General features: G+C 41.7%; 3 protein-coding genes across 3 annotated transcripts in view; 2 read left to right on the top strand and 1 right to left on the bottom strand.

The window, feature by feature from the left end:
• The first annotated feature begins 1527 nt into the window (after positions 1-1527).
• On the top strand, positions 1528-11131 carry LOC133000519 (leucine-rich repeat neuronal protein 1-like). Its single transcript, XM_061070465.1, has 2 exons — positions 1528-1596; positions 8131-11131. The coding sequence occupies exon 2, from the start codon at positions 8352-8354 to the stop codon at positions 10497-10499; it is 2148 nt and encodes a 715-aa protein (XP_060926448.1). The 5' UTR covers positions 1528-1596; positions 8131-8351; the 3' UTR covers positions 10500-11131.
• Positions 11132-11740: 609 nt separating this feature from the next.
• sumf1 (sulfatase modifying factor 1) lies at positions 11741-17176 on the bottom strand. The gene is made up of 9 exons (XM_061070466.1): positions 16862-17176; positions 15449-15622; positions 15211-15285; positions 14636-14718; positions 13597-13719; positions 13371-13485; positions 12910-13023; positions 12765-12824; positions 11741-12277 (listed from the first exon to the last, which is right to left on the bottom strand). Exons 1-9 carry the CDS (start codon positions 17129-17131, stop codon positions 12182-12184), a joined length of 1110 nt encoding a protein of 369 aa, XP_060926449.1. The 5' UTR covers positions 17132-17176; the 3' UTR covers positions 11741-12181.
• Positions 17177-18733: 1557 nt separating this feature from the next.
• The window catches only part of LOC132999327 (inositol 1,4,5-trisphosphate receptor type 1-like), a 66045-nt gene continuing 57781 nt past the window's right edge, over positions 18734-26997 (top strand). Inside the window, exons 1-3 of the mRNA XM_061068967.1 lie at positions 18734-18855; positions 20174-20294; positions 23022-23092. Coding sequence (XP_060924950.1) covers positions 20203-20294; positions 23022-23092 — 163 coding nt within the window. The 5' untranslated portion in view covers positions 18734-18855; positions 20174-20202. The remainder of the gene's footprint in view (positions 18856-20173; positions 20295-23021; positions 23093-26997) is intronic.

Raw genomic sequence — 26997 nt, 5'->3', positions numbered from 1 at the left:
GGAGGAGGAGGAGGAGGAGGAGGAGGGGGAGGAGGAGGAGGAGGAGGAGGTGGATGAGGAGGAGAAAGAAGAGGAGAAAGAAGAGGAAGAATCTTAAGACTTGTGAATTGTGGTTAGGTTAACATTAGGGTTAGGCATGAATTGGTCATGGTTGGGTTATGCATAAGGATTTGGCTATGCTAGGTCCAGGGGTTAGGTTAAAGGACTTGTCTTCCCTATGGAGACAAAAATAAAGTCCCCATACATAAATCATTAAATCTTAAGGTGAAGACATGTTTCAAGGTTTGGTCGAAAGGATAGTTCACCCAAATCTACTCACACCTATGCCGATGGAGGGGTGGGTGAACTGTTTGAGTCCTCAAAGTGTCAGGGAGTTTTGGAGTTTCAGGAGTAAACAGCATTTGCAGCTAAATCCAATACAATTGAAGTAAGTGGGGACTACTTCTTCAAACTTAAAAACAACAGAAAAAAAACATGAAATGCCTCCATACTGCTCCTGTGGTGTCATCCAAGTGTCTGTAAGCCCCGACATAAAATTCAACTTGAAAATGTGTAATTTACACTGTGTTATTAGCCTAAATGTCCTCTGGTGTATCACAGTGGACATTTAGGCTTAAAATATGGTGTCAATTATGCTGTTTTGAGTTGAATTTGAGAGTTTCGGTTAGGTTTAGGTTTAGGTTAGGTTAAGGGTTAGGTAAATAGTAACTATGCTACAGAGGGTTAGGGTGGGGTTGGGGTTAGGGTTAGGGTTAGTTGAGGGTTAGGGTGAGGGTTAGGGTTAGGGTTAGTCTCCAGGGAAACAATGTAAGTTAATGTAATGTCTTCTGAGGTCATGGAGACATGAATTTGTGTGTGTGTGTGTGTGTGTGTGTGTGTGTGTGTGTGTGTGTGTGTGTGTGTGTGTGTGTGTGTGTGTGTGTGTGTGCGTGTGTGTGTGTGTGTGTGATAGATATACAGAAATGAAGGGGGGGTAGAGAGAAAGAGAGAGAGTCTCTTATGATCCACTTTAAAGCCCATTGCATTTCATAATTATCATGAATTATTTATTATTAAGTCATTAAATTTATATCAACTCTAAGTCCATGTGGCACCCAAGTGTATTTGTACATCTCCTCTTCAAAGAGACTTTAAAGCTTCTTTTTTTTCTTGTTTCTAATGTTGGATAAACTGAGGAGTTCCGATGGAGACACTTTATTAAAAACATAACAAATCAAATTTAAAAAAAACCCGTCTCTGGCTCCACCATAACTCGCAGCTCGTGGCTGGTGGGTGGCTCGGTCGGGGTGGGACTTGAGTTCCCATGGTGCTGCTGACAGATGGGGAGGTTGCACCGCTGTCAGAGTCAGTGTGGAGCTGACCTGCACCAGGCAGCTGCTGCTCACTGGAGCCTGAGCGCTGCTGCAGCCCCCTGTTCCTCCTCCCGCAGCCCCGAAGCGGAGCGCGTCGCACAGCCCACCGAGGGGCGTTCGCTGCAGACTGACAGGATTTACTCTGCTCGATGAGTCTGAGTGTTTTATATTCTTTAAAAAACACCGCCTGCAAGCCCCTGGCGCGTCATCTCCGGAGCTGCGGACACCGGGTCAGCCCGTGTAGGTGAGAGCAGTGTGTTTTTATTCAATGCATGTTCTGAAATGTTGATATAGGCACTGTATGTTACCTCTGTGCATTTTGCTTGATCGATACGTTTTGTTCTGATGCATGGATAAAGTCGCGAAGATGATTCAATGTTTTGTGTGTTTTTAGATATGCACTGAAGATGAAATGAAACAATAACATGTTATTCCTCCTCTGCTGGGGGTCCCCGTGCAGCGCGTTTTACAGACTTTAGAGATAAAATACTGTTTTTATGGCTTCAAGGTTTGATTTAGACGGATTATACATCCTGGAAATTGTCCCTATCGCTGTCTGCTCAGCGTTTATCTGCAGCGTATGCGTTGGGTTTATCTTATCAAAAATATATTAGGCTATTAGATTTGCAAGGGCACTGCGCTCTGCAGTCAGTGTATATGCACAGTATATGATTATATTGTGATATGAACCAATCTCAAGTGTATAAATATGAACTGACCAGTTGGAGAAAGGGAAACAAAGAAAACACGAGACAAATCCGTGCCCTATGCAAAACCTTATTGCAATATTCAGTTTTTCCTTTGATAAATATTAATGTGAGTGTCACAAGCTGAAGCCCTGACAATTCACTGCACCGTGACAGTGGGTTCAACCAAAAATGTAGTGTAACATTTACATAACCTGCAGCATCACTGGCAGGCAGCAGAGTGCAGCTCAAACAAGACTGATTATGGGATATAGCACCCTGTCCAACCTATTTGCATGCCTGAGGGTCAGGGGGTTGGCAGATGTCTGAGGTGAAGACACAGATGAGCGAGACACAGCAGCCACAGGGGTTTGAGAGAGCAGGGATAAGTGTGTGTTTTGGGGGTCACCTTTGCCAAGTGGGCTCTTTTGTTTCAGCTGCTGCATAACACACCTGTTACTGAGGTCACAGCACAAAGGAAGTCACTTTGACCGAAACGCATGGAGGTTAGGTCGCTCTTTTGATGAGGACAGGAGAAAAATTAGGCCTTGCATTATTTGCACCACAGAAACTTTAACCACGCAACTTTGTGTCCTTTACTTTGTCTCACAAACTAATGTAGACACATGATCTATGATGTCACCTAGTGAGCCAATGATATGAGAGTATAGCCGATTGTGGCACTTTCCCATAATCCTACCATGCACAGTGGCTTATCTCCTCAGCTATAGTGATATGGAGTGTGAGAACATGCTGAAACAAAGACTTTTCTTAGTGTGTGTTTCTGTGTGTGTGTATGTGTGTGTTTGGGGAGGAGCCATTGTGATCTATATAGGGCCTATACTCTGCAGCATGTGGTGGGGAGACAGGGGCGCAACAGCTTGACCCTCTCCCTTTGTGAGCTTTGTTGTTACTGAGTCAGCTGTTTTCCACTCCTTTGTTATGAGCTGAAAATGAATTTGCGTTATCTGCTCTTCACAGTGGTGTAAGACGTTAATGCATTTAAATGTAACCCTACATTTTAAACTGTATATAGTACCTCGAAAAAGTAAGTTGAAGCATTTTGAGATGCAATTATGCAGGAGTAATATCAAATGAAACCTAAAGCACAGTTGAAGTTGAATAAAAACATGTGGAAAAGTCACCTTCAAGCCTTTTAAAAAAAATAAAGATCCATTCTAAAAGCATTATTTTTGGCACAGTTTTGCCAGTGCAGAGGTCAATTTGAACTGTGCAACTTCATTTTCCTTGACCTCTGCATTGTTTTAAAATAGGGGGTCCCGTGAGACTGGAGACTTTGGCAGTGTCAGAGTGATGGATCGATGCTCCTTTGACAACATATTGGCTTCTCCCCAATACTGCAACTGTAAGGGGAAAGTGAAGTGGAGGGAGAGAGAGTGAGCGAGAGCACAGAAATAATAGTCAGAGGAGAAAAATTGCGTCAAGATCCATCTCAGTTCCGCGGGGAAATAAAGTCGCCGCATCGATTTGCAGTAAATAGAAATACAGTGACAATTTGCCATGCGGTGGCTTCTAAATCCTAATTGAGTTAAAAAAAAACAAAAAAACACACTTTCCTTTAGTTCCATTTAGTATTGGATTCTCTGTGTTTGTCATTTGTCCCTGTGGCAGAGCCCTTCATCCTCCTCCTCCTCCTCCTCTGTACTGTCTCTCTGACCGAGTGGACATGCATCCTTCTTCTTCCCCTCCGCTCTACACCTCTGCCATCAGCAGCTGCATCAAAGCCTTGTGTGATCTGAAGGGAGACGCTTGCATACTAATGGGGTAGGAGCCGGCTGTGTGTCAGGCAGGGCAGCACAGGGACGACGTGGAGGAAACATCAGGAAGCCCTACTTAAGTGTCTTTTTTTAAAGATCAAACTCCGGCAATGCATTATTGTATAGGCCACTGTGGAGAAGACTCAAACATTGGAATATAAGTGCCTGATTTTGACTGTCGTTCTATTATATACTGTAACAGTTACTCCTGCGATGTCACTAATAGCCGTCTTCTAATGTCTTCATTTGGTTATGAAACAGGCGGCCATGTGGCATAGCCGTTGCTATGGCGATGGCATGTCTGTGAGACTGTTGTGCGGCCCCTGATTTAGAAACACTGCTTACATTTTGCACCCAGTGAAAAGGTTCCTCACAAACAGAGCAGGGCTAAGCTTTGCCTCCTGTGAAAACTGATGCACCGTGCTATCAAATGAGATTCTACCTGGCTGCACCACAGATGCACAACAGTGTTTGTTGTATTAGGTCCATTTCACCTCAACTCTAAGGGTGGAAAATACACTGAATTGAGGTCTCTGTTAACTTCATCCACCGAAAACAGCGACTGAAGGCCTGCACTGCTTAGATCTAAAGAACTATCCGCCTGCCTCTGACTGCAGGTCTGTGTTTCGTTAGTCGTTCTCTTTATCTTCATTGGTCCCTGTATTGTCCAGCACCCCTGTCTTATAAATGCATTCATGAGGCCTTAGAATGAAGCAGACAAAGCTCATTATGTTCCACAATTACATATGATGGTCTTGCTTGGAACCGCAGGGCCAGGGTTGCTCCAGAGCTTTACAGGAACCCTGCGGCAATATCAGGGGCTGTAAATGAATATTTTTAGATGTGTGTGTGTTTCATATGTGCCATGTGTACTTAAATTAAATTGGCAAAGCAAAGAGAGTAAATCCCTCCTGCTGGAGGCTTCAGTTCAGACAGTCGGACGGAGAATGCCAAGCTGTTGAGGGATTTCTCTGTCTCCTTCCAGTCTGTGTGTGCGTGCACGTCACACTGTGTGAGTCAAATAAGAGTGGGGGAAACTGAGTGTGTATTTAGTGACAGTGTGGAAATGATTGCAGTGTAGGTACATCTGTACGCATGCATTTTTAATTACGATCCCTCCGGTGTCTTTGCTCGTTGCTGCCTCTGCCAAGAGATTAGTAATAGATTTCCAGGATACAGGTGCTGGTACCCAATTGCTCCTGCCCTGCTACTGAGAGAATTAATCTCAGATCTGATCTCTGTCGTATCCCAGAGAAGAAAGGTTTACAAAGTGCTTCTGTACGGCATTATTCGATCAAACCTGTGGGATGAAGTTCTCCTCTGATGGAGTTGTTGTCATGTTTTGAGGTAATAATCGTTATTCGCTAGGAAATTGAATCAGAATAAAAACATGGAAGTAAAAATAACTTTGTTATTTCTATCCAGGGCAGCAGTGCAGTGGTTAGCACTGCTTCGGTCAGGGCCTTTGTGTGTGAGTTGGCTCGCTCTTCTCAGGTTTGCATGGGTTTTCTCTCCAGGCTCTTCGGCTTCTTCTCACAATCCCAAAACAGTGAGATTAGGGTGAGGTTAATTTGAGACTCCAAACTGAGTGTGAAGGATTGTCTGTCCCTGTCCAGGGTGTACCCACCTTTTGGCCAAAGTCAGCTGGGATTGGCTCCAGCTCCCCTATGACCCTTAAAGAATAATTGTTATAGATAATGGATGGATGGGATTTCCAATCAGTAAAAGAAAGCAGATACAATGAACATTTTGTTGAGCGGTTGTTTCAGATGTTTTAATATTGTATTAATATACCAACTCTAGGAAAGTTTGTCGTTGCTCAGTGGGAAGCCAGTGAGGGATCATGTGTTTGACTTATCACTAAAACTTAAAGGACTCTTTAAGGACAATGCTTAATTCAGAGTGTGTCTATGTAGGTATCATGTGGGCATAGCGGGCAGCTTCTAAGTATGAATTTGGGCACTACTGTGATTATGAAGCAGGCCATCTGTGAAAAAGCATATGCGCTCACCAGAGCTTTTTTGGGGTCGATAAGGTCAACACACACACAGTGAGACATAGGTGGGAACGGATGCAGACCCCCATAGTGCTGCCAGGCTGCCAGAAACCTGGTGCCAGGTGTCTGAGTTTTATGGCCTCAGCATGAAAGCAGCGATTACTCCGCCTGTCTCCTCCAATTTAATACCCAACAACACAGAGGAGGAGAGAGGACAGACAAACGTAATACCACACTTAACAATTCTCAATATACTGATGAGCAAGTGTCAGACACATTAATTCATCGTTCAGAGACTTATTGATTGTTGAGGGCAAAAGGAAGTACAGCGTATTTGGCAGTTATTCCTCAGATCTATAAATAGAGACAGGAAAAGGTGCAAGTCGCTGCTGCCACACTTCAGTCACACTGAGGGACCGAAGGGAAGATATTGTAGAGACCGGCCACCTGATACCAGGCACCACATGTGTTCTCACTCAAACTCTGTCACTTGAACTTTTCACCGCACATTCGTTGAATTAGATTATGTACTTTTAGGTGACACTTTCTGTCATGTTTACATTTCTACAAACAACAGTATAATGCTGTTTTTCTGCATAGTTAGTGTTCCATTTTGTATTTTGCCAAGCTTCTTTTATACTATGCTACAAGCAAATGTGGAAGAAGAACTTTGAAAAGGTGTCAACACACAGAACAACACATGAGAGGAGTGAGAAAACGATCTGTGTCTGTCTTATGTTAATATTGGAAGAACTTGGAACTGTTTTGATGTAAAACAAAATACACTCATCAATCTCTTTGTGTTGCACACACACACACACACACACACACACACACACACACACACACACACACACACACACACACACAAACACACTGGATGGTCACGATCAGTTTATTTATGAGAATAAATGTGAGTTTCTGTCACTAGAAGCCGACATTGTGGTTTTTAGTTTTAGTGAGTGAGACTCAACAGAGAGTTTCTTTCTCTCTCTTGAATAAGTTAATTATTATATAAGCTTATTGTTTCTCTTGGCTGCCACTTTTGCTTCCCCCCAAACCCCAATACATACAAGACTCATCTTAGATACACAAACAAATACTAACATGGAAATTTCACACAATACACAAAAGTATGTCCAAAAGAAAGCTATTTAGATGTTAAAGTTAAAAACACATGATCACATAAGAGTTTAATATACTTGGATAAGTTTTCTGGAAACTGGTGACAGCTTCTTCATCTCCATTGCTCACGTTGCCTAATCTGCTTGTGGAAATTGAGCCTGCACGTGTCATCCACACAGACATAAAAAATTGGACTCATGAAAAAGACGGATTAGAGCAACGGCATAAAATATTACTATTCCTTTGACGACTCTGCCTGTCAGTACTTGGGTCTATCTCTGCTTGTCTTGGCTTTACCGAACACAGATGAGTATGTCACGTCTGCAGCCACAGCGCTGGCTCTTCAGAAAAAACTGCTGAATTCACTTGACGTGTGCATGATGACTGCTTCCCATGGGACTGTATCATAAGTAGTGAGTGATTAACAGTGAAGAGCACACAATCCCCGTGTATTAAGCCTGTTGTGTAATGGGCTCTCAGCCAGAGTTTCCGGCTGTGCCCACCCGACACAGTCGTTCAAGAGGAGCGCTGATATCAAGCTGGCATGCAGATAATCTACCCAGCCCAGAGAGAAAAACATGATGGTAATCTCTGAGGAGACAGATATGCAACACTCAGGGAAGCAGAGCTAATATCAGCCCCGTCTTCTTAGTTACTGATAAACAGAGCTCTTACTGTACCAGGCCGTACCCTTCTGTCTTCATATGCTGAGGTAAAAGACATTTTGGTGATGGAACGACCACTTTGTACAATTCTCTTTATTATGAATCACATTTCTGTCACTGCCACATGACACCAACCCATTTGAGGAAACTCTTGCTTTGATAGAATATCTTTATTGAAGTCCCAGACCCTTTGAGTGGTAACCAATCGTAAGAGGCAATATTTTTGCAGGTAAAACAACAATATATTTGTCCGTCACTCATTAGACTTAAACCATTAGAATAACCACACAGATACCACAGTGGTGAAGTAAGTTCGGCATGTGTAGTCAGTGTTGGGCTGTGTATATGTCAACAACTTCAGGGACAACTGACGGATCATATCATTGCTATATGCATCTCACTGTCTCTTATCTGCTGTTTTGAATGTCATTACTGTACAGTTATCTTATCATTTAGCCTTTTACAAACACAATCAAAAATGTCAAAATATTATTTGTTCTAACTGCCTTGTTCTGTCTGTTATTTTAGGTTTAATCCTCAAGGCGTGGAAGTGAGGTGTGGTGGTGAAGTTTGGACCAGATGTTCTCTGAGTATACTGCCTCATTCTGGATTAGAAGTTACCTGCTAAAGGTCCTACAGCAGCTGGCTAGCAGTTAAGAAGACTAATGCCCACAAACCTTCCCTTCATACCCTCATCCTGAACACTGCCTCTCCTCGTACGACTTCTGTGAGCAGAGAGCACAGAAAAAATGGCGCTCAGCTCTCAGCGTTGGCCTCCTTTTATCTGGCTGTGCCTGGGATTGATTCTTGGCTTCCTGTCGCCCATACATGGCAAAGAATGTCCTTGTTTGTGCGTGTGTGAGATCCGCCCTTGGTTCACCCCCCAGTCGACCTACAAGGAGGCAATTACAGTGGACTGCAATGACTTGAGGCTCACGCACATCCCCGCCAACTTGTCAACAGATACCCAGGTGTTGCTGCTTCAAAGTAACGCCATCTCGCACACCAATGGAGAGCTGGAAGTACTGCTCAACCTGACAGAGTTGGACCTATCTCAGAACAACTTTAGCACTGTGGAAGCAGTGGGCCTCACAAGCATGAACCACCTGACCACTCTCCATTTAGAGGAGAACCAGATCAGTCAGCTGCCAGATCACTGCCTGGGAAACCTCTCCAACCTCCAGGAGCTCTACATCAACCACAACCAGATTAATTCCATCTCTCCACGGGCATTTGCAGGCCTGCGCAGCTTACTTCGCCTCCATCTCAACTCCAACAAGCTGCATGTCATAGACAACTGCTGGTTTGAAGAAACACCTAACCTCGAGATCCTCATGATTGGGGAGAACCCAGTGATTGGCCTCCTGGACATGAACTTCAAGCCTCTAGGAAGCCTGAGGAGTCTGGTTCTGGCTGGCATGGACCTCATTGATGTGCCAGCTAATGCATTTGTAGGTTTGGATACCCTGGAAAGTATTTCCTTCTATGACAACAAACTGGTCCGAATCCCTCAACTGGCACTTCAGAAAGTCCCCAATCTGAAGTTCTTGGATTTAAACAAAAATCCAGTTCACAAGATCCAGGAAGGAGACTTCAGGAACATGCTACGTCTGAAGGAGTTGGGCATCAACAACATGATGGAGCTAGTGTCTATTGACCGCTATGCTCTTGATAACCTACCAGAGCTGACAAAGCTGGAAGCCACAAACAACCCTAAACTGTCTTATATCCACAGGCTGGCCTTTAGGGACATGCCTTCCCTAGAGAGCCTGATGCTAAACAATAATGCTCTCACTGCCCTTTACCAGCACACTGTGGAGGTGCTGCCTAATCTGCGGGAGATCAGTCTGCACAGCAACCCATTGCGCTGCGATTGTGTCATCGAGTGGATGAGTTCTAATAGGACCACAGTACGCTTCATGGAGCCTCTAGCCATGCTGTGCAGCTCCCCTACTGAACTAAGTGGCCAACTGGTTCGAGCGGTGAGGCCCTTGGAGTCCTTGGAGCAGTGCCTCCCCCTCATATCCCACGACACCTTCCCCAGCCACTTGAACCTTGAGCTGGGCATGAGTGTCAGTCTTGATTGCAGGGCCATGGCTGAGCCAGAACCAGAGATCTACTGGGTGACTCCTCTTGGGTCTAAAATCACTATAGACACAGTGTCAGAGCGTTACCACTTGAGCCGTGAGGGGACCTTGCGGTTGACTCACGTGCAGGTGGAAGATTCAGGACGCTACACCTGTGTGGCCCAGAACACAGAGGGGGCGGACACGAGGGTCGCCACCATCCGTATAAACGGCACCCTTCTTGACGGTGAGCAAGTGATGAAAGTCTTTGTCAAGCAGACTGAGTCCCACTCGATCCTGGTTTCCTGGAAAGTCAACTCAAATGTTATGTCCTCCAACCTGAAGTGGGCCTCAGCCACCATGAAGATCGACAACCCGCACATCACCTACACGGCCCGCGTCCCTGTAGACGTGCACGAGTACAACCTCACACACCTTCAGCCTGCCACTGAGTACGAGGTGTGCCTCACAGTCTCCAACGTCCACCTGCAGACACACAAGTCTTGTGTTAATGTGACAACACGTAGCGCTACCTTTGCCCTGGACCTGTCAGAGCAGCATCCAAGTGCAGCGGTGCTTGCTGTCATGGCAACCATGCTGGCCTTCATCAGCCTGGCAACTGTAGGCATCTACATGGCCCGCAGGTGGAAGAGAAAAAACTACCACCACTCTCTGAAGAAATACATGCTGAAGACCTCCTCCATCCCCCTTAACGAACTCTACCCTCCCCTCATCAACCTGTGGGAGGTTGACGGTGAAAAGGACAAAGATGGTAGCACAGAGGGTAAACCCTCTCCCGTGGACACCACACGCAGTTATCACATGTGGTGAGGTTTTGGTGAGGAGGCCGGGCCGCCTCTCCAGCAGCACAAAAAGACACACTTTTGCCATTTTGGTGCAAAAGTAGAATAAAGTTGCAAAATGTTGTTTTTTGTATTCACAGCTTTGCTGATAAGAGGCAGAGTGATTAAGGACAGGATTTATATTAGTATAGCGTATCGCCTTTGTTTGATTCTTTCTATCTCTTACTCGTTTCGGACTCTCCATGGCAGCTGTATTTAGCTTCCAGGTCGTCTTAGATGCTATGCTCTGTTCCTTGGTGCTTTTTTGACTCACTTTCTTTTGGGTTGATAATCTAGCAGCTGGGGCCGGCGGTCTTCTAGAGATCAGTGTTTCTTTCTCTGTTTTGTAAAACAGGTAATCTGTTGGGCACTGATAGAAACTGGAGTTTGTAAGAACTTCAAATAAAAGCTGACAGCTGGGTTTAGACTTGTTATACTGTCTACTGAATGTTAGCAATTGTGCAGTAATGTTGTATCAACTATACCTTTGACCTTTCTGATTTCATTTGTAAGACGCTAGGGTTTTAGTTTACTGATAAATGTGGTGTTAATGCTAGAAATACAAATGTTTGTAATATCTTGAGTTTTTTTTAACTAAGGTGCACTAGAAATGCTTTGACTCTGTCCCTATTTACTTGCTTATTTTGCTAGAGTTTTGATTGCTAAGTGCTTAGTTTATTTTCACATTAAATATGTATAATAAAAAAAGTCAAAATAAATGATTTTTGGTTCTTTTGCAGATGTATGGTCTTTTTTCAATCCCTCTTCCAGACTGCAGTTGTTCAATACTTTCAGTTTAGGCAGACAGTTCTGTGTGGACTCACAATCTCATCATTTTACACCATCACAAAGCTCATTGCTGAACAATCCTTAAAAACTGAGCACATACTTTGTCAGCTTAATTTCTAAATATGAGAATGTGCTATTTTCAGAGACAGACGGACAGATATTTGAGGCTTTACTGCCCCCTGGTGGGAAACTACATAATAAACCTTTGGAAAATCATGGGGGGCAATAACCAGTAAACAAGGAATAATAGCAAAGTAAAATTGAGAGATTTTGCATAATGAGATTAAATTACCATAGGGTTTGCTTTTCTTTCTTTATGGTCATTTAGGAAAATTGTATCATTTTCAGGCAGAGGAATTACAAAGCAAACAAATTGATCTAATCAGATAAAATATGTACACACACACAATCAAGTCACACACAGAAAGACAAAGACAATAATTGATAATTGTTGGTTCCCTTTTGTCACAAATTTATCTATGTTTCCCAAAACTTTATACAAAAATATTTTACACAAATTTTACAACATGTCAGAGTCATTACACATAAATAAATCAATTTCAGCCTTTATTCCAACCAGGTCTTTGCTTATAATGACAACAGATAAAACTTATTTTCACATTTATAGGACCTCACTGATCTTGGCTATTGAATTAATTACAAAAAAGAATATAGTTAAAAGAAAATAAAAAGCCTGTAGGACAATTTCCAGTGCAAACTGTTTGAGGCCCTGTCTTCCTTTTTCTTTTAAATCATCTTCTGATAAATAGCCTCTCTATTAAAATACAAATACTGCTTTCATGGACTGTACTTCCAACACTGGGGTTAGAGAGCAGATGGAATAAGGGACTGTGTGTTCAGGACAAGCAGGTCAGGTCACTGTCACTCCTCAGAGACACAGCGAAACCCAAGATTAGAGGCCGAGCTGTCGGGAGTGTTCTGGCTACGGGCTGCACATCTGTATCTGTAACAGTAAGACTTGAGGAAGGAGAAAGAAAAGTCAGTGGTTTAATTTTCTTATCAATGGAAACTGGTTTTAAAAAGACACTGTTTATTTTAGTCAAAACTCTATCTCTAATTTCTTAATGCTTTTAAGAGACGGTTACTTAAAAAAGAAAAGAATCCTATATTTCTCCTTGTTTGAGCATATACACCAACATGTGTAAGATGTCCTCTGTTCCTTCTTTGTATGAAATTAGCATGGCAACCCATGCTAGTGGCAGGCAAACTCAAATAGTCCCCAGTGGGCGGCTCAGATGTTGTTGCAGATTAAGTAAATGCAGCATAAGTGTTTGAATGAGTTCTCTCTTGTGCATCTTTCAATTTTCTTGAAGCTACATCCATAAAAAAGAGATTAGAATAGATTGTAGCTCAACAGTTTCCTCATCTAAACCTTCATCTTCTTTAAGACTTTTTAAGACCCTGCAGAATATATAGAAAACAGCTTTTATTTAAATGTAATTACCTTGTGGCACATGTATGATCCTCCCTTCTTCACCTTGTCTGCGCCTGATGGAGGACCTTTCTGATAGAGAGGAGGATGAGGAAATGTCAGCTCCACAATAAACTTTTGAAAATTAAAAAGCTTTGAGGTAATAATGTCTTCTTACTGGGTTGTATTGCTGGTCTGCGGTATGATGCACAGTCCACCAGTCGGATGTCCACTCCCATGCATTCCCCACCATGTCATACAGACCAAAGCCATTGGCAGGAAAGGACATCACCTGTAGGATATGGAGAAAACAAATGTATGACTGTAGGTTCTATTTAAATAATTTTATTTGGACACACTAGTAGAAAAATAATGGATATTAATTGGAAGGCATACCTAGATGGTTGATATCTCTGATGTTGTTATTCATTATATTTTTGGAAGTTGCAAGATGACTTTATCCAACCTCTGATATTAGCCATTATCTCAGCATTTTCAATTTCATCTGCAGCTTTATAAAGCTGTTTCCAGTTCCAACAGTAGCTCATGACTCATGAGTTACTCCTCCTTCTCCCAGACCACAAAAAAAGTAATCTGTAACAAACCCAAACATTCCTCCATCTTGCTTTGTTGACTTACTGGTGAAGTTGTGACATATCCATCCTCTCCAGAGTTATGGTTGGGGAAATCCCCCTGCCACAGGTTGGCGTAGTGTTGACCTTTTGGGGTCAACTTGTTTCCCCATGGATAAAGTCTGCATGCAGGAGCAGACATATGAGGAAAGTGACAAAGGACACATTGTATGATGATGCATCTGCGCTTCAATATAATGTATGTTGTTCTCCCTAATGAGTAAATATCACACCTGTCTTTCAGGCCGCTCCTGCAGGCGTACTCCCATTCTGCCTCTGTAGGAAGTCTCCTGTTTGCCCAGGAGCAGTAGGCGCCAGCATCTGCCCAGGACACATGTAGAACTGGATGGTCCAGTCTACAAATAGCAGCTTTAAAGTTAATCACTGAACTCCTGTTTCATGTGTCACTTTGTTTCTTTCATATAAAAACTAGGGCTGGGCAAGTTAACTAATTAATTTCGAGTTAACTCATCACTTATTTAACTCAGACAATTATTTTATCTCGCATTAACTCAGGTTTGATTATTTATTGTTTTATTGTGAAAGTCAGGCTTTTATTTTGTGAAAGTCTGTTGCTGACTGCTGTGGAACCGGAAAAAAGAAAATAATTGGCGGATAAACAACCATGGATAAGGGTACGGAGCTTTTACATGGCCATTTTCATTTTAAAGTTCTTTAAAAGTGGTGCGGCAGATCCAAAGTTATTTGTAGCCACTGCCAAGGTGAAATTTCTTATCAGCGGAGTACTTCCAGTCTAAAATATCACCTAAATGCAAAACACACAGTTGATATCAGCAAATCACTCAACGAAACAGCGAGCGGAGCGAGGCTTCGGCAGACTACGTTAGACGCAGGGAGGAGTATACATTTTTCATAACGAAGAGGATAACATTAATGCCCTGGCAGTGGCATTGAGCTTTAATTTTGTATTTGCTTTGATAACATTGTTAAGTTGAGATTTACACTGAATATTTTATTTAACTGCTACTGTATTAAATGCTGATGTTAAAAGTGTTTGCACAACAAATGTTATGGCACGTTCGTTGATATGGCAGAACATTGAAAATAAAATTGCGCTATACACTACTTTTTAATTCATTATTGGATTTTACGTATACAAATGCGATTAATCGTGATTAATCAGGGAAATCATGCGATTAATCGTGATTAAAACTTTTAATCGTTGCCCAACCCTAATAAAAACATGATGAAAATGAGCATTCTTGGAAATATAGTGAGGATTTTAGAATATGAAGCAAAGAGTGTTTCTACCTGTCAGTGATGTTTGAGTCTGGACCCTCAGGATGCCTCCAGTTGGCACCTTTGACTGGAAGCCACCAGGGGGCAGCAGCCACCTAATAACAAAGTAAAAGTAAACAGTTGCTACACACATATTCTGCTTCTCTGATACTTTTGTTCAAGTTTCTCTAACTTTCCCTCTTCAGCATTAATCTAAAATGGCCTTTAGTGAACTGTGATGGTTCTAATGGTTTCTACCTTTGCTGCTCTAATGGGCACACATGCCACAGGATCGGGCTGCACACAGAGATGAAGCTGTCATGTGCACATTCCCAGATGTCTGGTTTTTGTCAGGCCTCAGGCCTTGTACGACCAAACTGTGAACCTCCACAAGACTCTTAAAAAACAGTGATATCCTAACCATCCAATAGACGGATAGGATGGAACGGACGGACGGACGGACGGACGGACGGACGGACGGACGGACGGACGGACGGACGGACGGACAGACAGACAGACAGACAGACAGACAGACAGACAGACAGACAGACAGACAGACAGACAGACAGACAGACAGACAGACAGAACTGTTTAATAATAGTACTTACTGCTTGGGTAATTTGTTGTTTGACTGTCTCACTTAAAACTCCCTCAAATACAAATGAGTCTCCAAATTGTTCTGCCTGAAAGTAAAGAAAAATGAAAAGGGGAAGGAAAAAAACATTAGCTGATTCCCGTAAATCCTCAAATATTTAAATAATCATTGTCAAATAATTGGATGAATATTGGTTATTGATTTTTCTGCTTTTAATAAATTTAGCCGTACATTTAATGGTTATCCTGTACCTCAGTGACATATTGTGTGGCACCAACAAAGCTCTGGAACTGCCTGCTGGTAACTTCCTGGATCTCCATGTAGAATGAATCCAGGTGCACCCGCCTCTGAGGGCTCTCTCCATCTGCAGGGATGCCCGGGTCGTCTGTTCCCATCAGGAATTCTCCTCCAGAAATCAGCACCATCTGCACGTGAGAGCAGATAATGAGTGCATTTTTATTTATTATTTATTTGTATCCCTTCACACTTGAGGAGGAAGTTCACAAATCAAAAAGAAAAAAAGGTTTTTAAAACAAGATTCAAGATTCAAGATTTTTATTGTCAAATGCACAGAGATAACATGCAGCAGTCGCTGGCAATGAAATGCTTGAGTCACAGGCTCTCTTTTGGCAATGCTCAAGTAATTACAACCAAAAAAATTAAATAAAAATAGAAATAGTATAAAATTGAATAAAAAGTATAAAATAGACTAAAAAGTATAAAATAGAATACAACGTATAAAATAGAATAAAAAGTATAAAATTGAATAAAACTAGAATATCAAAAATTTAAAATAGAAAATAAAATATATATATCTAAATATATATCTTTACAGATGAAGAGAAAAATAAAACAACAATAGTGCAATTTCTGCAGTTGTGCAAATATTCAAATATGCCATGGTGCTGGTGCAAATATGCATATATGCAAAGGTGCTGGTTTGGTGGAATTATTGCAGTTCAGAACTTCATCACATTTAAGAATTGTAACTATTTTGGAGCTGTCTGACCAATAGGCTGAACAAAACACACAGAGGACATTAATACAAGTACGATCCTCTGCAACAAAAAGCTGAAAACACATTAAAAGTAAAAAATGAATCAAATACTTGAATGACACTCAGAGTGCATAACTCCACCAAGCCCCAACAGACACCTTACATTCACTCAAGCCTGATGGCTGAGCCAACTAACCCATGGAATCATAATCCCCAGTGTAGAAGAACAAGTTTTGCACAAAGACTGGTGGAGACTAATTGCAGGAAACTTAGGTCAATTAAATTCCATACTTCCCATTCAAAGTCCTTACATTCAACCCATGAGCCACAGGCAGACTGTTGTGCACCAAACTAAAGATGGAGGATTTGGTTAAATTGCAGCTGTAGCCTGTAAAGTGCATCTAACAAGTTGGCCTTATCTGATCTGTACACTTTGCCAGTAGGATGTAATGTCTTTCCTAAAGGCACTTCAGCAACTTTCTAATGAGTCACATCACTGACAGGCTCTAACAAACCATGACACTGACTCAGCTGGGATCTTTCAGGTCAAGTTTAGAAAGTTACTAATAAATAAATACCCTAGTGACTCAATGGTTCCGTCTCTCTTCTAGTCTGTCCAATAGATGCAGAACTGGAGTTGGCCGTGTTGTCATGTGACGTGGTTTACCTGACTCAGCGTGTCCCTCTCTTGTCCCCGAGCCTCAGACGGCTCCTCATTGGCTCCTCTGGAGTACTTGTCAGCTGGTGAAGATGTCCTCTCCTCCACAGGCGCCACAGGCTCCACAGCAGCAGCGGTTCTCCTCAGGTTCTCACAGCCGCAGCTCGGTGCTCCCTGCCCGGCGCTGAGGTCTCGCTCTGCCCCGCTCGAACCCAGAACCCCCGGGAGTCTGCTCACACATCCGGAGACGAGAAGCAACAAAGTGAAGCAGCGCGTCATTGTTGCTAAACATCCACTCAACGTGCACTCATGTTGTCGTCGGTCTTACTTCCGCAAAAGTCACATGGGCGGTCAGCTGACTCTCCCATGCCCGTTTCACTGCGCGTTCAGGTGCTGCTCGGAAGATCCAGAGTTGTGAAGTTCGATGGAGAAAAAAGTCGAGGCTGCAAACAAAACAAATGGTGTTGTATTTATTTGTCCAGAGCGTTTAAACACAATCTGATAGGTATATCAGTGATTTGAAACAGGTGCAGGTTTATCATAAAGATATCTGTATTGGCTAAAAGTGTTTGTGAGAGTTGGACAGTTTGCAAGTCACAAAGAGGTTGCATTTGACAAGTTCACATTAAAATCTACTGTTAAGATCTGATTATAAAATCATATTAATTTGTTTATAGGATAAGATAAGATAGTTTAAGATAGTTCTTTATAAGTTCCACGATGGGGAAATGTACTGTACAGCAGCAAAAAGGGAATAGTGAAGTACACACACAAGAAAGGCAATAAATAAGTATAAAGTACAATATGAACACAAGGAACTATAAAAGATACACATGTACAATGTAACAAGACATAAACAGTAAAACAGTAGGGATAGTGCACATGTATGATCTTGGGTAATACAACTGTTTATCTGTCTTTGTTCTTTGACATTATTTCATTTAATTTTATTGATGTTTAATTAGGCACTGATCGACAGTGGGGCCCTATTGAAATTGTAAGGATTATTATTATTATTATATATTATAAATTATTCTTACCAAAATTTGCAGAAAATTTGTTGTATTTCTTTTCTATTTCCTTTTCGTTTAAATGTCATTTTAAAATATTCTTATGTTACTTCAAATGTGTTCTCTAATATGATTTTTTTAAAATGTATATTTGATTTGATTGACCTACATTCATTGTTTTTGCATTGTACAATTGGACTGTATTGTCTATTCATGGCTGACTGTACATATTATGTTTGTATTTTCACACTGACAAATAAAGGGACTCGAAAAAACTTAAAATAATATTAAATCATAAAATATTTTTTCAGTTGAATCAATTTGTCAATGGTCAATTTTCCCAGTCGGAAGGTATTTTTTCCGATTATCCTGACACCACGTGAACGCACCGGTGCATACTTTTTGTAATCCACACACATTTCTGTAAATGATGAGTAAAGCTTCTAAATATATAATATTTTTTTAGACTTATTTAAAAAAAAAAAAAAATCACGTTTTTACAGATGCCAGTAAAAACCCCCACTATTGATAGTATTTCAGAAATGTGACTTTTTCTTCTTGTGCTGCTCTTTGAGCCAAGCCCTGCCGTGGGAGTGATACCAGCTCAGATCTCCTCGGTGCTACAGGATGGGCCCACATGCACATGGACATCATTTCCCAGCACTCATCACTGGGACCCCATGAGAAGAAGAAGAAGCAGCAGCAGTCAGCAGTAGCAGAGGAAGAAAAGGAAGAGGAGGAGGAGGAGGAGGAGTAGCAGGCAGTGAGCCAGGCAGCCCAGCAGCCCCGCAGCTCAGCAGCCAGTGTGTGAGCCGCTTCCCCGCCTCGGTGAGGTGAAACCCGGCCGCGGAGCCCCGACAGCAGGCGGTGAGAGGAGGTGGCGGAGCTGTCAGGAGCAAAGCAAAACACCCGCAGAGCCGCTGGGATCGCAGAGAGGAGCCGCGGGCATGTTGTCCTGAGGAGCCGCGGCGCCGAGCTTCTTCCTCCGCCGAGGTAAAGTTGAGCGCACAACTTGTTCGCCATCCTCCTCTCTCCTTCCTTCTCCTTAGATGGTTGACTGAAAGACGCCCGTGTGGGGAAAACAACGAGACCACTCATCATAATAGTCACCTTTTATTATAAGCATCATAATGTCTGTTGGGAACAGCGTGATTGCGGATGCACTTTTCAAACAAACCAAAAAAAAAGAATTGACAGCCAAGCCTGCTGCTCTGCTTTCTCAAGTTTCACATGTTTGTTTTAGAGGTTAAGCAGGCCCGTGAGGAAGATGCACATGTTGTCTGGCTCTAACAGCCTCACCAGTCATTATTATCCAAGCTGCAGTCAAAGCCAAACATTTTTTTATTTTTTTTTATTTTAATGTTTTACGCACCGCTCCAGTGTGAGGCGGTGCGTAAAACATTGGGGAACAAAAGCAGGAGGATAAACCGGTGTGAGGTGAACCTGCAGTGGCCACATCACACAGCAGCTCCTGTGGGGACGACCTGTGGCTTGTGGCTCCTAACCCTCACACTCCTAACGCCTCAGCACAGTACACCCAGATCACAGTTACTTCAGACAGAGACAGTCCCTGCAGCTATTCAAATCCACACAGCAGGACAGTGTCAGTAGTGTCAGGGAACCCTCTCTTCTAAACCTGTGCTGCTGCCTAACATGGGAGCTCTGCAGCTACACAAGGGAATTACTTACCTGCAAGTGCATTCTGGTTAAAAACATTTCAATATTACACAACATGAGAGTTGAAGTGCTACACGTTGTACTGTATTGTCTCCTCATAAAACACACATCAGATTTTCATATTACAGAAAGAGGCTGTCAGGATTGTGAACCATCTAACTTTAATTTTTCTGATTGAGTTACATAGGGGAAAAGATGAGTTTGAAAACAAGGATAAAGGCAAATTTAAAGAAAAAAATCTATTTGTCTCTGGTACATTGTTGAAGTAAATATGAGGAGGAGCTACAGCAAAGTTTAAAAATGTTTAAAGATAAGGTGATAAACTAACAAAACTGGGATAATTACATGTCTTTACTGACCTATCCTAAGCTTCAGACTCTATAGGACAGCCGACCTAATTAATTCTGTGTATTCAGGGTATGTACAATAAGCTATTGCTTCAGCCTCCATCTTTTTTGGTCTTCATTTACATGTTTGTCTTGCTTTACTTGTTGTCAACCAAATTTCTTGTGGAAATTGAACATGTGGACCAAAATGAACAGAATGAATGAAAGCATGTTGTGGCAGCATCATTTTTAGGACACAGAACACAATGTGAGATATTTATCATTTTCCTTTCTGTCCTCTGCTGCAGGTGTTCCCGTGTGCGTGTGTGTGTCCACCATGTCGGATAAGATGTCCAGCTTCCTTCACATCGGGGACATCTGCTCCATGTATGCAGAGGGATCCACCAACGGTTTCATCAGCACACTGGGGTACGTCCATCCAGTTTCTGTCTGTCTGTCTGTCTGTCTGTGTGTGTGTGTGTGTGTGTGTGTGTGTGTGTGTGTGTGTGTGTGTGTGTGTGTGTGTGTGTGTGTGTGTGTGTGTGTGTGTGTGTGTGTGTGTGTGTGTGTGTGTGTGTGTGTGTGTGTGTGTGTGTGTGTGTGTGTGTGTGTGTGTGTGTGTGTGTGTGTGTGTGTGTGTGAGGGCCCACTTTACACTTCCCTGCAAGCAGAATTGTACTCCTCGAGAAAGGAAGTCACAGATTTTGCAAAGTTAGAAAGACAAATTGTAGTCAGACACAGATTTCGGTGCAAGCTTTTCCTCCCGGTCTTATCGGTGTGATGCCTGATGAACACTATTTAGCATGCATCACCCAGACATCAGTTCCCACAGTCAGTGGCAGAATGGGATTAACTAAGAGATTAATGGATGTAATTTTGAAGTGGAAATAGGGGTCGACCTTTTAAAGAGGTGCTTTTGATCACAGCATCACTAACAGTGCCGTGAGAAACGGAAATGCAGAGGTGGAAAATACAGAGTTAATGATTAAGTGTGTGTGTGTGTTTGTGATGGCATGGCAGGTGTGGGTGTGAAGGGCAGCGTTAGACACTAATGGTAAAACTCTATTCAAAAGCCATTCATTCACCTGCACAGTAGCAGCCGAGTTGTGTTGTTTCCCTCTGTCTACATCGCACTTGAAACACAACAGACCTGCTTTTCTAGACCAGATTTTCAGAAGTAAGAGGCACATTGATTATGAACTCCAAAAATCATTATACCGGTGTTAAGGTATCACAAAAATATTAGATTTGCAGTAACTATTACCTCCACCAAGAAGGTTATGTTTTCAACGCTCTGTTTGTTTGCTGGTTATTTTGTGTGTTTGTGAACAAGATTACGCAACAACTACCTAACAAATGACCGTGATACTTGGTGGAGAGATGTGGTCTTGGACAGGGAAGAATCTGTTCAATTCTGGTGCTGATCCATGAATGTTTTTAGCACTTTATTTCACATTGAAGGATAGATCCTTTTTTTTTTCACTGTTGTGTAATTTGCTATATTGAATTTAAAGGGACTGTTGGGCCCTGGTGAATGTATGTGCTCTGCTGAGTGCCAAAACAGTTCACTATTTCCTCTTGCAATAATAATTTTGCTAGTAGAAAAACCATCAGATATATCTATATATAACAAGGTGCTGTATGTGATATCAGCTCTCTGCCCAGTGTCCAGCGCCTCCTCCTCCGCCCCCTTGCTCATGAAAAATGGAATGACCTACAACAAAGACTGAGTCACCATTGAGACATTGGGGCCTTTCTTGAGTTCCAGTGTATCCCACACACAAACACACAAACACACAAACACACACACACTTTGGTGCCCACAAGCGTACAAGCACGTATTTACAAAATTTATTTGGCTTTTGAGCCTCACACAACCACCAACCAAGCAGCATTCTCCAAATCTTAGATTACGGAAGGAAACAGAGTGGAAATAAAAGGAAGAAAACTCTTTGAGTTTATGAACTGATCCTTCCGAGCAGCAATCCCAGCTCCTGTTGGGGTCCCCAGAGAGAGAGGCCTGTGAGCAAATAAAAGGTTAAATATGTTAGAAATTGTGTAGTGATGATCCCAAAGAATGACTTGTCCAGTTTGTTCAAATGTGTAAATATTAAGCTTTTGTCCATCAACGACAGCTCTGACGGGGATTAGGGGCACCAAACATGTACTGTACAATTTCTTCCTCCTCACATATTGCCTGAGCTTTTAACTGAGTCTGCCGCTCGGCTCTGTGAGGTGCACGGAGAGGAGCAGCAGACAGGTCTGTTTGGACAACTCTAGACATTCCCCGGGAAAAAGGCTTGAAATGGATGTGGGATTTGGCCGGAGTCCAGCTAAGTGTTATTCTGAGCCAGTTGAAGCTAAATTTGTCACCAGAAACTCCAGTTTGCCCACAGGTCACGTAATCCAGATTTATTTAATTACTGATTACTGAGTGGCAGGGTTCAGAGCTCTGAATTAACAAACAGGAAATACAAGTGTTGCTGCTTTCTTATATTACTTTATTGGTTTTATATTACTGTTAATTTTAAACGTATTCAAGATTGAACAAAAATTGTAGTTTCTGCCACATACATGTGAATATTCTGGGTCATCCAGGGCATGTTATCTTCTGGAGTACACTTGTACACATCCTGAAAAAATCTGCCACATTCTGTTTTTTAGATAATTAATAAAAAAAAATGAATAATCAGATTTTTGTTTTGTCTGCCAAACACTCCACACATATTTTCAGTTTACTATCATGGATGATGAAGGAAAACAACAAACTCACATTTCTGAGGCTGGATCGACTGATTTATTAAAAAAACATACATCACCAAATCAACGAAATGATCAATGGTTGTAGATTCATTTTATGTTGATTTCATGATGATTATCTCTGTACCATTTCAGCTCCAGAATGAATAACAAATAATGGTAATCATGATTTGTTAATGCAGCCCCACAGTACTTTAATGTGAAAACCTGTCAGCTGAATGTGTCGTCAGTGTCTGGCTTTAATCTGTCAGAAAATAAAATCTACTGAATGTACTTGCAAAAATATTAGCCGCAAACTAAACAAAACAATGCCAAAAGATGTCCAAAGCCCGGAGCCCAAACTGACTGGTTGCCAGGGGTTTAGTTAATTGTGTTTTTCTGTGTTCACCTCCACAGCTTGGTGGATGACCGCTGCGTCGTCCAGCCTGATGCAGGGGACCTCAACAACCCTCCAAAGAAGTTCAGAGGTAAGAGATGGAGAGAGTCCACTCCCCTCATCCTCCCGAGGCCTGACATCATCCCACTGACTGCTGTGTTTATACTGTGGGGTCCGTGAGAGACACGGCTGAATGTGTTCTGCTGTGTTTCTTTGGTGACAGCCACAATATCCCTGCCCAATGGACTTCAAACAGGGGCTGCCTTTGACTATGTTAATGGGGTGTGTGTTTGTGTGTATTTTTTTGTGTTTGTTTGTATGTGTGTGTATGTGTGCTTGCCTATAGACCTCATCTGTGCACTTAGAGGCAGATGGAGAGAATCAGCTCTGATGTTGGTTTGATGGAAAACAACACACAAAAAGCTGCTTCCCAAACAAAACCTTGAGACGCTTCTGTGGGTGAACCCGCTATTATTAGCTCTCATACAGGAAGTAGAACTCATGACCCTCAGTTCTCAGGCTAGAGGTTTATATCTCTGGGGAGAGGCCTCGCTCCACATTGTGCACAGAGTATAGTGTCAAAATAGTCTATTGAGTGCATCTGGGAAATGTCACAGGTTCTTGAAATAGAAAAAGCACGATGCTGCTGTTTACAGGTTTTTTTCAAAATTAACTTTTTTGTATGTTTTCAGATCAAATATGTTTCCTTGTTTTAACAAGTGGACTACTTTAAGATCTAAATAAATTAAGCTTGTTCAAGAAGTTAAGAACTGAAACAATTAGTTGAATAATCAATTTGTCATTTGACAAGAAGAAAGAAAGAAACAACTATTCAGATTATTCATTGGACATTCAGGTCGTCATCCCTCTGTGCTGGTGACAGCCAGTGGCTGGGGGAGTTATGTGTTGAGGTTTTCCATTCATTCGTTCTTGTGAACACGATATCTCAAGAACACCTTGAATGAATTTCTTCAGATTTGGTGCAAAGGCTCAGTTGGACTCAAGGATGGACTGATTACATTGTTGTCAAAGGCCAATGTCTCTGTGACCTTCAAAGCATATTTTTTGCCTTGTGACCATGATGTATTAGGAACAACTGCAGGAAATCCTTTCAAATTCACTAATAAATTCACTTAATCTCATAGATTAATTGATTAGATGTGGGTTACCAAAGGTCAAGTCAAAAATGGCCTCATAACACCTGTTTCTGGCCTCTTGAACATTATATCTCAAGTCTGTCTCTAGGTAATTTCTTCAAATGTTGACCATTTGTCACTTGGACTCGAAGTTGAACTGATTCGATTTCAGTTAAGATCAAAAGTCACTGTGACCTCATATTTGTTCTGAAAAAAATGTGTGTAGTAAAAAGTCACTGGTTGGCGTAGGCACACAACCTCAGGGCAGCAACTTTAGTTCTTCATGAAAAAATATCAGCTGTTATCGAGTTGATATTTCATAGACCAGACAATCACTAATGTAATTGAGAAAATAATTACATTTTAATTTTAAAAAGTGACAGTTGCAACTCTTCATGAATGGATATTAAAAGTAAAGCAATTCTTTGGGGCTTTTTCTCAAATGGTTTGGCTTTTGCAATGTTCAACTTGATTTCAAACTTCTTCACCTTGGCTCTGAACTGTGTTTGCTCACATCTAGACCATGTCCACACCCACTCACTTTGTATTAAGTGGGGTATCTGCGTCTAACTGCTGTTTCAAAGTTATAAAGGAGCTCACTCTGTATTTAGAAAGTAGAAAGCTTTTGATGGGAGCAGTGACCCACACTTCTCACTCTTCACTGGGTCTCTGGTGTCCCAGGACAGGTTATCTTCCCCCAGAGACGATAACTGTCAGCACAGTAAACACAGAGTGCAGACTGATACCTCCACGCCTGCAGCAACATGAAACATGAGTCTGTTTCTCTCTATCTCTGTTACTGTAGCTTCAAGGACTGTCAAGCTTATTCTTTTTACCTACACTGATGGCTAAAAAACATTGTAGCATTGTTTATACTTGTCCAACAACTGTGGAAGTCTTTTTGTAGTTTACTCAGCATCAGTGTGGTCATATCTCTCCACTATCAACAGTCCAGCCCGACCTATATAGATATTTGGGGGCAAAAGTAAACAAAATTAAGCACATCTTTTCTGTGTTGTTTATTCAGTAAAAACTATACAGCAAAATAAAATAAGTTTTCATTTTGGAACTTATCTGCAAACGCAGACACTGATATGTAATAGATCACTGCTTGTTTTTGCAGTGCAGGTATTGCAGAAACTGCATCACCATTTTTGGAAAGTATAGTCCAATGCCTTGCTGCCTGTTCTTGAATGATACAAATTTAACTGAATTATTAGATTTTTTAATTGGAGTTAATACTTTGAAATTAATATATCGCCAAAGTTGTGGCCGATGCCAACAGTTGACAAGTTGACTTAAAGACAATCATATTGGCCGATAATAGCAAAAAGACATATCGTTCATGCTCTAGTAACCAGGCTCTGAATTGGCCTGTAAGTCACAGGACCAGTGAGAAACAAAGCAGTTTTAGCTTTAAGTTTAAGTCATTCCCAGATCAAAATTGTTTGTAAATTTGATTATAATTCTTTACAGGACTATGTTTAGGCAGAAGACATGTGAAAGTAGTGAGGGAGTTGCCTACTGGCTCACTTAATAGCCAGATTAAAAGACTTTCACTAATCGCTTTGCCTCCTGTAATCTTCCATCTTTCCACACTAATGTTTCCTTCGGCTCACTTCTAAAACTCATCACCACTCAGATGTCCTGCTCACAATCAGACCCACCAATTGACTTCACCTCAATGTACCTTTATGACACATAATTGTATTTATCAGACATTTGAACCTTTGAACCTTTTTTCAATTACATATACAAAACATGATCATGAAAACATGAAGCTGTGGCTGAAGCTTTGAGTCCAAGAGATGCTGGCTCAACAGCACACTTGAACATACAGTGCACTGCTGAAGTGGCTCCACACATGTCAGCTGCTCCTGACTAGAAGAGGCAGTAAGAGGTGAAGATGGTTCTATACAAAGTTGGGATGTCTCAGCCCCTGCTGCTCCTGCTTCCGCCCATATTCTTCTAAATCTCTATAGACCTATACACCTTCATGCATGTATGTTAAATGCTGTAGCACCCATTTGCAATGGCAGTGATTATTTTGAATGGAAGCCATGGTTAATATTATTATTATCTTTGCAAAGGAGGTTATGTTTTCATTGCTGTTTGTCTGTTTGCATAGATACAGAAAAAAAGCAGATATCTCTTCGAAAAGAAGCAGGCGGATAGAATAACAAATATTCCTCTCAGCTATATCAGAGAATGGATATCGTGCCTGCGTTTAATGTTTGCAGAAAGCTTCTGTCTACGTGATATAATATGTATCTGGTTTCAAAAGATACATTGAGTGGCCAAACAGACTTGGCAGAGGTGTGCTCTCTCTGTGCCCTTTTTAGTAAAATCTGTGCTTTATATGTCAAAATGTCATGAACGAAAATGTATCGGTGCTGTTTTACAGTTAGTATCCAAGAAAACATGACAATAGTTTTATACTAACAAGAAACAATGACATACATGTTAATTAAATGAAGACTTTTAGACATTGCTAACAACTACATTTTTCTTCTTAAAGATGTTTTTAGTTGTTTTCAACATTTCTCTGGAGCTGTTCATCACCATTCTTGATTTCTCTTCATTTTTTAAAGCTGTCAGTAGCCCCCCCTTTTCCTTTATGCCATGTAGAACAATGGCCTCAATCAACAACATACTCAAAAGTGAGGTTTCTTTTTTTATGACGCATTTCGAGGACACCTAATTTCATCATTAACACTCTGCTGCTCTGTACATATCAGAAACCTGCTTAGAATCAGTATGGAATAGAACAGAATGTATTTGATGTTGTCAAAGATAAGTCTGAAGGAGTGTGACACGCTATTAAACCAAACAAGAAGCCGGTTCTTCCCTTGATAAGCAG

The sequence above is a fragment of the Limanda limanda genome, chromosome 4 (genome assembly GCF_963576545.1).
Source record: "Limanda limanda chromosome 4, fLimLim1.1, whole genome shotgun sequence".
Taxonomy (NCBI): Eukaryota; Metazoa; Chordata; class Actinopteri; order Pleuronectiformes; family Pleuronectidae; genus Limanda; species Limanda limanda.
The sequence above is the reverse complement of the archived record's forward strand: the minus strand, read 5'-3'. Positions and strand labels throughout refer to the sequence as shown.